At 41.3% G+C, this 12,500-nt stretch overlaps 1 protein-coding gene across 1 annotated transcript in view; it reads left to right on the top strand.

Moving 5' to 3' along the window:
• Positions 1-7,500, top strand: part of LOC106806339 — a 22,802-nt gene extending 15,302 nt beyond the window's left edge. The window contains exon 2 of the mRNA XM_014808245.1: positions 5,930-7,500. Coding sequence (XP_014663731.1) covers positions 6,015-6,479 — 465 coding nt within the window. The 5' untranslated portion in view covers positions 5,930-6,014 and the 3' untranslated portion in view covers positions 6,480-7,500. The remainder of the gene's footprint in view (positions 1-5,929) is intronic.
• Positions 7,501-12,500: the final 5,000 nt, after the last annotated feature.

Genomic DNA, 12,500 nt, shown 5'->3' with positions numbered 1-12,500 from the left:
TAGCTATACCCTGAACGCAGACAGTAGATATGCTAATATATGACTAAATATACATGCAAATATATGTAAGTGTACAATGCTAATGACTATATATGATAAATTTGCTCATGGGTTAAGGTTATGGAAATGTTGCATGCATGTCGACTAAACCAATAGATCCCTAGTGTACTTTTATTCATGACTCATTTATAGTGCATTGAACGCACGAAAGATAGATTTCTGTAGTCCGGAAATATGATTCACATCTGGGTTGATATGGGTTCATAGCAATCTGTTGGTTCATCGAAAATATGGCTTACATCTGAGTTTATATGGGTTCATAGAAGCATGGGATTTATAGAAAATATGAGATTCATAGAAAACATGGAATTCATAGAAATCATGAGATTAATAGAAAACATGGTTTGTAGTCTTGCAATTTCTTCATGGGATTCTTTCTTACACAACGTTAAATTGTGACGAACGTTAACGTTAATAATATTTCGTATCAAAAATATGATTAGTCGACGTAATTTACAAGCCGCTGAAAGACTACGCTGAAATGTTGAGATAGCAGAATTCAGCAGGAGTCACGTCAGCTTCTGCTAGGAACATAAACAGGCTAATAAGTGACTATAAGCGGTTCCGTTATAGTCGCTCTCGTAACAAAATGCAGCTGTCCGCCTGATTCTCCTTGTAAACGAGCGCCCATAAAACCTAAAATCACACACAACAACATGCATCAGGTGGCGTAGATAGTTTTCGTCTTTGCCAAAAATGAGACTATTCTTAGACAAGGAAGTCTGCAACATGCCGCTGGTCATGCAACATCATGCAGCATCATGCATCAGGTCATGCAACATCATGCAACATTATGTATCAGGTCATGCAACATCATGCATCTGGTCATGCAACATCATGCAACATCATGCATCAGGTCATGCAACATCATGCATCAGGTCATGCAACATCATGCATCAGGTCATGCAACATCATGCATCAGGTCATGCAACATCATGCACCAGGTCATGCAACATCATGCATCAGGTGGCTTAAATAGTTTTTATCTTCGATCGAATCAAGACTATCCTTAGACAAGGAAGTGAAGTGTGGGGCAACGGGAAAATGAGAAAAACATTACTGTATAGGAAAATGGGGAATAGTGCATGTTACATGGCAGTCACGTCACACTCCCAGCTAGGCTGCCTGCGCGCAAGCATATCCTACGAATTTGTGGGAAATCCCCGCGTGTTATAACGAAACCCACTTGCTCTGCATGGCACGCGCCAATCGGGCTATCTTCCGCCACGGGTGGATATAATATGGGAAATCCCCTATTTCATCTATTGTTAGTTGCTCGTAGCACCGTCTGCCAGATCGCCTTGCGTGTGAAATAGCACCGCGTCTGATTCTTTTCTCCATCCCTCTCCCTCTCGCTCACCTCCCTCTCTCTCAATGTCTCTCTCTCTCTCTCTCTCGTTCTCTCTCCATATATATATATATATATATATATAATATATACATTTCAGAGCTAAAAGTGACGTTTTTATAAACATGAAATGTTATAGACGGCTAGCTTAGTCGCGGGTATGGCTTATTTCCGACAAAGGTGACCGTACATCACATAACAGCTTCCCGCGAATAGCTCACTGCGATACAAAATAGAAACGATGTAGATATAATCAAGTGTACATAATAGAGATCTCTATTAAGTACTCTTGATATAATTAATCAACGTCTATAACAGACGTTGGCTTAATTTAGATTGAGTAGCTATATGCCTATGTAGTTTCGCTCTCAGTCAGCTATTACATGCGGACGTCACTATACGTGGTACAGTATTGTCAATGAACAGCAAAAACACACGTACATGGAAACTAGTTATACTCTAGTTTCCAATGATCTGTGAGTTAACCAGATTTCAATTACGTTTCAGTTATTGCGTAGTTTGTTGTAACTGTGTAGTGTATTTTGCAGCGTGGGGTTGCATCAATTGTCGTCATTCAATTCGTTTATATGTAACGTGTATATTTTTGTATCGGCATGTATTGGTTTGATCGTTCGGTATTTCTTTCTCCCATATACGCTCTCCTATGACACTATTTGTCATAGGAAGATTCTTCCCATGACAAATATTGTTGTAGGCATATGTGTTGTGCGCATCATAGGAGTTTAGGAGCGCTATTATGAACGCAAGCAGTGAATTTCAGCTGTAAAGCGGAACGAAGTTGACTCGTCGCCAATATTTGTCATAGGAAGAATCTTCCTATGACAAATAGTGTCATAGGAGAGCGTATATGCGTATGTCGTACTTGTCATATATGCAAGCAGAACATGTTGATATCTCGAGAGACATCAGCGTCTTGGAAACTAGGCCGCCTAATACTCAGAGTCAAACATACGCGATACGATCTCGTGAGCATCGAGGTCGTACTGATGACTGCGGTGGCGGGCCGTGCAGACGATTACACCACCACTCTGCTGTTTATTTATTACACCGCCAGCAGCCTCCGCGATAAATGCAGAATTCGTTAGTTTGTCTACCATTACGACCACGTTACGCGCACATGATGCACTAGCCCACATTCGACCGCCTCAAACACGCGAAACCTGTGTTCCACGGAAGCGGAGGAGGGGGTGGGGTGCGTGAGTATGTACATGGCTAGGCAAGGCACGTCTCTCATAATTCACGCCGCGACGGATCGGTAGTTTGCGCTTTGTCGTTAGAGGCCCTGTGGATATGTGTCAGCGTCGTGGCTAGTATGCAAAGCCTAAATCAGGAGTGAATAACAACGAAGTTTCTATTTACTGCTGGCTAATCAATAGGTGGTGTCGCAGCATATCTATCTATCGTATCTATCTATTATCTTCTATCTAATCTATCTATCTATCTATCTATCTATCTATCTATCTATCTATCTATCTATCTATCTATCTATCTATCTATCTATCTATCTATCTATCTATCTATCTATCTATCTATCTATCTATCTAATCTATCTATCTATCTATCTATCTATCTATCTATCTATCTATCTATCTATCTATATATATATCTATCTATCTATATATATATATAGATATATATAGATATAGATATATCCATCTACTATCCACCCATCTATCCATCAACCCATCTATCTATCCACCCATTCTAATCCATGCCACCCATCCATGCCACCCATCCACCCATCCACCGCATCCACCCACCCAATCCACCCATCCCGTCCCACCATCCAACCATCCAACGCCACCCATCCACCGCATCTATTCATCATCTATCCATCCATACCATTCATGCATTCATCCATCCACCCATCCATCTATCCATTCCATCCATCCATCCATTTCCATCCACCCATTCCACCCATCCATCCATCCATCCATCCACCATCCATCCATCACCTATCATCATCCATCCATCCATCCATACCATCCATCCATCCATCCAATCCATCCATCCCATCCATCCCATCCATCCATCCATCCATCCATCCATTCATCTCATCCATCCATCAACCCATCTATCTATCCACCCATTCTATCCATTCCACCCATCCACTCCATCCACCCACCCATTCACCCATGCCGCCCACCATCCAACCATCACAGCCCACCCATCCACCCATCCATTCATCCATCTAATCCATCTATCCATCCATCCATGTCATCCATTCATGCCATCCACCCATCATCCATCCACCATACCATCCATCCATTGCCATCCATCCATCCATATCCATCCATCCACTCCATCCACATCCATCCATCCATGCCACCCATCCACCCCTTGCCATCCATCCATGCCACCATCCATCCATCCATTACATCCCATCCATCCATCTTCCATTCATCCATCCATCCATCCATCCATCCATCCATCCATCCATTCCATCCATCCATCCACCATCATCCATCCATCATCCATCCATCCATCCATGCCATCCATCCATCCATCGCATTCCATCCATCCATCATCCACATCCATCCATTCGCTCCATCCATCCATCCATCCATCATCCATCAATCCATCCATCCACCATCCACTCATGCCAATCCATCCATCCATCCATCCATCCATCCATCCATCCATCCATCCATCCATCCATCATTCCATCCATCCATCCATGCCATCCATAACCCATCCATCCATCAGCCATCTACCATCCATCCATACCATCCATCCATCCATACTACATCATCACATCCAATCCATCCGTCCATCACATCACTCATCCATCCATTACCATCTCATCCATCGCATCCATCCTCCATTCCATCCTCCATCATCCATCCATCCATCAGTCCATCCATCCATCCATCCATCCATGCCATCCATCCATCCATGACCATCATCCATCGCATCGCATCCAATCCATCCATCCATCCATCCATCCATCCATCCTCCATGCATCATCCATCCAATCCATCCATAAACCATCCATCCATCCATCCATCCATCCAACATCCATCCATCCATCCATCCATCCATCCATCCTCCCCATCCATCCATCCATCCATGCCATTTCCATCCAATCACCAACACCATCATACATATATATATATATATATATATATATATATATATACGTATATATATTGTGTGTGTGTGGTGTGTGTGTGTGACCTGTGCTGGTGTGTGTGACGTGTGGTGTGTTTGGTGTGTCTCATGTGGGTTGTGTGTGTGTGGGTGTGTGTTACTCTGGTGTGTGTTGTGTGTGTGTGTGTGTGTGTGTTGTGATGTGTGTGTGTGTGTGTGTTGTTTTCTGTGTTGTGCTGTGTTGTGGTGTGTTTGTTGTTATGTTGTTTATCCTCGCTCTGTCTATAATTATAGAAAGAGAAAGACAGAGAGAGAAAGAATGGGGATATGCGGGTGCTAATGAGCAAATATGCGATCTAATTACATTGTTCGTTATATAATATAAACGTGAACGATGACCGGCTCTTATGAATAAAGAACCTGCATCGCAATCCATTCCCCCCCCACCAATAAATCTAGCTATATCGGGTGTACCCCGATAACATTAAAAACCCAGCTAATTTGTGGCGCTGAAATTTGCCTAGCGATCAGAATCACATTGATATAATGTTGAGTGTTTTACATTAGAAGTGAAAAGGCAGGTGCCCCGCCGACGTGGCCTATAAAGCATACACATAATTAATGCAATCATATGAATATACCGTCATTATAATTATAGCAAGTAGTAAATTATCGCCAGTCATCGTGGTTATTCGCACAGATATTACCTTATGCAAGGTATTTCAGCCATCCTTCAGCTGAAACATGTGCTTGCCTGCATATATATTTGTCGCTGTGTCATCTACACATACGCGTTACTATGTAAACGCATTCCTGCATATAGGTATAAAGAGGGCCGGAACAGACTTATATCCAAATATACCGATTGATGAGTCATCCCCCCACACACATACTTATGGCATGGAAGACGTCTATTGTAAACAAATCCCTCTCTCTCTCCTCCTCTCTCTGCTCCTCTTCTCTCTCTTCTCGTTCTCCCCGCTCTCTCTCTCTCCTTCTTTCTCTCTCTCTCTCTCTTATCCCTCCTTCTCTCCTCTCTTCTCTCTCTCCTCCTCTCTCTCTCTCTTACACCCTTTCTCTCTCTCTCGTTCTCCTCTCTCTCTCGTTCTCTCTCTCTCTCTCTCTCTCTCTCTCTCTCTCTTTCTCTTTCTCTTTCTCTCTCCCCCCTCGCTCTCTCTCTCTCAAAATTAATCTCTAAAATCTTTAAGCACCATTGCTAATTTAAACACGTATCGCGTCCCCGTTTCTTCACAGTAACACCGGGAATCAATACGTTAAACCCGAGTTTAGACGTAAAATAAGTAGATTTTTTTTAAACCGGTTTGAGCTATTGCGTTATCTCCCTTATATGGTTACACGTCTATCACTTATTTCTAATCGGTTTGTTAACGGCGTCCGGTTTCTTTTCAGGAAGTTTCTGCTCGACAAATCTCCGAATGCTGCTTGATATAAACTCGAAGCAGATCAAGTCTACGACAGCATAGGAAATTGCGACATGTCTCCGACGGTGACTCTGACATCAATCAACGCCGACACGAGCGCTGCAGACCTACTATCGTCTGCCGCTACCGTGCTGCAACCTGGCGGCGTAAACTGCAACAACATCACGGAGTTGATCAACGCCATCTGTTGCGGGGAAACGAAACAAACCGACGACGATATGTCGGCGTTCACTTACATCGTCATCGTCATACTCTTCTACGCGCTCAGCATCATTATATTGATGGTGAAGTACATACGCCAGGAAGAGGACAATGCCCGACTCGAGTGGTACTACGACGAGTTCGTAAACCGGGAGCATTTCCGCTCGGGCAACCCAGCGCTCTGGCAGAAGCGCCGTGACTCGAGTCACTGCTACTTCTTCAGCGAGCCGCCATCGACCGTGCAACCGACGCGTGTGCATTCGGAGCTCTCGCGAGATAGCGCGAGACTGCCAGTAGTAAGAACGACAGCAGTGTGATATATTCTTGCCACGCGCTCGTTTTGAAACTACCACCGGTTATACGGAGTTATCGCTTATACTTATATAAGAGTAGCGAGTAACAAAATACATCAGAGAGTTCATAAACGCTACAAAATGCGCTCTAGAAATTGGGCTATGAATTTACATAAATTTATTGGTGCGAATATGAAGAGCTAGCTCGATAATTTGCGCCTTTCAGAATTTTGAGATATTGCAATTTCCATAGAACATCAGGGATGGTTCGCAAAAGAAACATTTAATAATAACTTCACAGTTTAATCATAACAGTTGAAAGTTGATAACATTCATAGAGTTGGGCGAGAATTCAATTTGTTGCGTGCCCAACTTTTGAGATCCATAACTGCGTTGTTATATTTAATGATGTAGAGCATGTCATGTGCAAGCTACGCATCCATCCATCCACCCACCCACCCATCGACCCACCCATCCATCCATCCATCCATCCATCCATCGAAACCGTATATTCCTATGACTTCGTCGAGCGATTTCAGGGGCCCGTTGTCAGAAACATCACAAATACTTGTGACTAATATAAGTTTTAAAGTAGTTAAATAATAAAGAAATTTTTACTAATATAAGTATAAAATGTCGTAAAATGTTTTCGCACGTAAACTGGTGCGCAAAAGCTATGATATTTTACATTTATGATGTCATACCTATGTATATAACCTGTTTCTGACAACAGCCCTTTGGTCTGTATACATGTCACACATCTGTCCTCACGTCATACATCTAGAATAGAAACATATTACTTTTTCAGGTATTTGAAGCTGGTACTTCAAATCATAATTAGTAAGACACTAGTGTAATTATTAGTATTTATCAACTAGCTTAATTGCTCGTCGGCGAAAAGCCGCTCAAGATGTCTTCAAAACATTAGAAAATTGATGATACCAGGAGTGAATCATTACGGTGGCCCATACGAACAAAACACAAGCACGCAAGCACGCATGTACGCAAACACAAGTACGCGAACAAACAGCAAGTTGAAAAACGGAAATTGGTGGGTGGCGGTGGTGTGAATGGGGGGGGGGGTGTATGAACTTGTAAACGTGTAAAACGTGTATTTGCTTCTATAATTAGTTGCTTTGCCAACTTGTTTACTTGCGTACTTGCGAACATGTGTTGCGTTCAAATGAAGTTGGAGTTGGCGTCCGTAAATGTGTTTGTCTTGAAATTATTTTGGCCTTCGTCTCGAACTTTATATGTTCGCCAACATGCGAACCTGCGTACTTGTGTTTTGTTCATATAGGCCACCGTCAATAATCATATTATCTATTATTATTCTCTCCTGATGATACATGTACCACGCCCTCTAAGCACATATCTAGGCATTTACTAGGGCAAACGACAACCGCGCGTGTTCTATTGGCGCAAGTTATCTCCTGAATAAATTTCGCTCGCTGTCAGCTATTATGCACGATGGGAGGATGATTGGAATCGGGGCAGTATAGCTGCTTCCATGTTGATCAAGCAATTCGGAAACACAAACGAATAAAACGCCTGGCGGGAGAAAATCCACCGGGACAACCACTGCTGCGCAGAAGAAGAGGATTTTCTATGATTTATTCATCTGCGCCACTCGTCATTTTGAAATTGTGTCAATGGTCAATATGGCGAGTACTGTATGCAGTACATAAAAGTACTTCTGATTGGGGCATATCACTACTCCGGTAGTATCAAGGATAAAGGGAGAGATAGATAGATAGATAGATAGATAGATAGATAGATAGATAGATAGATGATAGATATAAATAAATAAATATATATAGATAGAGATCGAGAGCAGGAGAGAGAGAGAGGAGAGAGAGAGAGAGAGAGAGAGAGAGGAGAGAGGATGGGAGATAGAGAAACGTGAGAGAGCAAGAAGAGAGAGAGAGAGAGAGAGAGAGAGAGAAGAGACGAGAGAGAGACGAGAGAGAGAGAGAGAAGAGAGATGAGAGAGAGCGAGAGAGAGAGAGAGAGAGAGTGATGGAACAGACGAGGGCGCATAAAAGGGGTTGTGAATAAATGACGATGCATGAGGTGTATGGCGTGGGTGGAGCTGCTATAAACTCGTACGTAGATATCGTCATATTTGATGCGCATGACTGCAATTTTGTTAAACATTTTTTATTATGAATACAATCAGTGTACAGCGCCCTATACCAATATCATATGGCTTACTTTGTTTGGAGAGGTTCATTGCGTTGTATATCTTATTTACTTTACATTCTGATTAAGATATTAATCAACACACTGCACGGATACTGATCAAGGATTAGATTCAAATTTCTAGGATAAACACAAAAGCACGCACACATACACGAAACAAACGCACGCCACACATACACGAACACACGCACGCACACATACACGAACATCGCGCACGCACAGATACACGGAACACACGCACGCACCAATACACGAACATGCGCACGCACACATACACGAAATGCGCACGCACACATACACGAACACACGCACGCACACATACACGAACAACACGCACGCACACATACACGAACACACGCACGACATACACGAAATATGCGCACAGGCGTGCGCGTGCGTGTGTTGTGTTCTATCTACCGATACTCTCGATATAATGCACTATATTTATATTATATATATATATATATACATCAAGCGAGGTATAATGACAAATATTTGTCAAATATACGCCTCCTGATATAATATATATATATATATATATAATATATATATATATATATATATATCTTCATAGAGAACTTGCACCGTATTGTTTAAATCAGCACGCACGGGTTGCTAATGCATGCATCCTTCGTCTAACTCAGCGTATGTTACATGGCACCATGGAACCATGCATAGCGTGCGCCCGACCCAGGGGGGCGTTTAGTCAAGCATTTTAGCCGCAATATTAGTCTTTGCAATAACTTTACCCATGCAGTATAATAGTACTAATCATTGGCGTGTGGAGTTACGATGTTTTTGTATTGTAAGTAACTGTGCCCTCGTGTCTTGCGTCTGCCCCGTTATTCCTATGCTAGCTCTAGAACCATAGCCCGTGGCAGAGCGAAGGGAGTTCTAGAGCTATTCCAATCCATGCCCTATACGCACTGCTGCTACGGGCGTGAGCGGTGAGATGCATTGTAAATAGCGTGTTTGTTTATATTGATTATACGTCACGAATTTTCTATGGTGATATTTGTAAACATTTTGTTGCCATTTTTTACATTAAAAGTAAGTACTAATGGGACTAAACGTATCGTCAAATTGTTACCCGATAAGATTGTTTCTCAACTAGTTAAAATCCAAAAAACCTGGACGATTTGATAAATATGATCCTGACATTAATTGCTTGTTATGAGTCACGAGCGTATGTTTACATTGAACAATATAGTAAAATAGGAAGTATAGTGCAGAAATTTAACCATAAAAAGTAAACAGAACTACTTACATTTTGTGAAAAAGTGGAAATATTTTCTTTACTTTTACTATTTACGGTGACGTAATTACTTTAAATATCGCGTGCGTTTGGAATGAACAATAGTTTTTCGAACGTTATTGATAGCCTCGTTCAAACAACCCGTGTCTTCCGTATATATATATAATATATTTATATATATATATATATATATATATATATATATACAGAAGTAGATAATAGGAATAGAAGTAGAAATAGATTCCCTATTATGCTACTTATGATATATATATATATATATATAGGTATTATACTATATCAGTACATGTTCACTACGAGCCGCGAAGTGTCGCTGTTATGTCTACAGCGTGTGTTATATCGTGTGATGTCGTGTGGTACATTGCACTGTGTTACGTCCTGTGTGTGATCGCATGCGTGCGTGCGTGTGTGTGCGTGCGTGCGTGCGTGCGTGCTGGCTTTCTTTACTTTTACTTTTGTTACTTTTACTTGCTTGCGCGAGAGCATGAGGGCTGATTAAATTTCACATATATTTAATATATATAATTATATATATATAGCCATTAGATTTTCTTAAATATATTATATTATATTATTATTTATTATTTATTATATATATATATATATATACTATCGCTAGTATTTATCGTAATAATATATGTTAAATACATGATCAAAAAGCTCAAACAGTTTGTGATTAAAAACAGACAACCTTCTCAACAAACGTGGTAAAAATACAAATAAAGGGTTTATATTATATTCACCCAGACGGCCCTAGGCCAAGTTCATGACAGCAGCGGATCTAACACGTGTGATAACGTATACAGACGACATAATAATCACACTGATAGGAAGCCATACAGACAAAAAATCATTTGATGAAAGGAAGGCGTGTTCCCCCGAGTCTGCCGTCATTAATCCTTATAACGTCTTATAACCAATGGATTAATTTTTGTACATTAAAAAAACGTAAAGTAAAGTAAACTCATATGCATGCACGCCTGAAGCATGCGCAAGAGGGCGTGAAATTACATGGCTGATTGCAGCACGATACTGGCATCTTATTTACATTCTTATAAAAAATGGTTGATGTACACAGATAGGTCTTAGCTTGTTCTCTCATCACCTCTCAAGTTCCAGATTTTTTAGATGGTGTGTATAAAAAAAGCTTACATGAAGAAGTATATAAACATCTTTTTGGAGCGAAAACATCGTCATATTGTGCTTCCCTTGTTTGAGACTCATGTTCCATATATGTATTTAATTTATATATGATATATTCTCGGGAAAAAAGGTTGGATACGCTACACCAACCGCAGCTCAACGGCCCAGCGTTTTTAAAGCTTGTAACCTGAGTTTTACAGCCATGCAGATTCGAACAAATCTGTGAAATCAACTTATCAAATATCGTATCGTACTTATTTATACTAACGATTATTATCTTCACGCGGCTTCCTCACCACGCAGACAATATCCGCAGAATACACAGCTATTCATAGCTTCCCAAAAACATTCAAACGAAGAAACTGAACGCATAATGCGAACAGCTGTACATAATTACAACCCTGTCTCTACGTATAGACACTGCGGCGTACCATAGCAGCTGTTTTTCTAGTCTACACTTGGCCTGCTACTCGTAATCGTCTGCGTTAGGATTTAGGGAAATCCGTCGAAAAGAAGCTGCATGTTAGTAAATATATACGTGCTGCGGTAAAACCACCATAGGAGTCTCAGCAAGCAGGCCGCAGAGCGATGGGAATTGTAAACAACTCAGCTATAACCCGACTGTTATTTGTTGTAGCACGCCTGGGGATGGCGCCCCATGTCTCTTTACACCGTCGTTTTGCATAGGTTCGTGTAAATACATGCCTGGTGCCGAACATTATCCAGCATTGCATGATTTGGGGAGTATGAGCAGCCCTTACGCATACACGCGATGCGAACTACAGAACTGTATATACATGGCACTGTGTATATCACCCTCTTCATCCCGACTTCGTGGGATCTATACAGCAACTCGCGATATATGGCTGCGTAAGCAATGTCATATTATGCGTTAATTTGATTGTTAATTAAGATTAAGATTAATTTAGATGTTATTAACTTGTTAATTAGATTATGCGTGCCGAGAGTGAGCAAAAATTACTTTTACCCGTAGTCACGCGTAAATCCTGGTTTCTGGCGGTTGAGGCGGAACAGCTTTGAACCGCGAATCGATTGTGACCCGGATGTTACGAAGTGTGATCCACGATATCTCCTAAGAGTCTTCGATCTTGCGGCAAATCTCTGTATATAGCAGTGTGTTATTATTACTACTATTGTTTACGACGGACGAATTCCTCCCCCCCACCAATGATCGCGCGCGTATTTCGATGCTGTTAGCGAGTTAGAGAGAGTTAATGAGTTATTTAGAGATAGTTATTGAGTTAGTTAAAGAGAGTTAATGAGTTAGTTAAAGAGAGTTAATGAGTTAGTTAGAGAGAGTTAATGAGTTAGTTAGAGAGAGTTAATGAGTTAGTTAGAGAGTGTTATAATGAGTTAGTTAGAGAGAGAGTTGATGAATGAGGGGATCCATGCCCCCCCCCTTTTGG

This window comes from Priapulus caudatus, unplaced genomic scaffold (assembly GCF_000485595.1).
Source record: "Priapulus caudatus unplaced genomic scaffold, Priapulus_caudatus-5.0.1 Scaffold155, whole genome shotgun sequence".
NCBI classification, from domain to species: Eukaryota; Metazoa; Priapulida; class Priapulimorpha; order Priapulimorphida; family Priapulidae; genus Priapulus; species Priapulus caudatus.
This window is presented reverse-complemented; position numbering and strand designations above follow the sequence as displayed.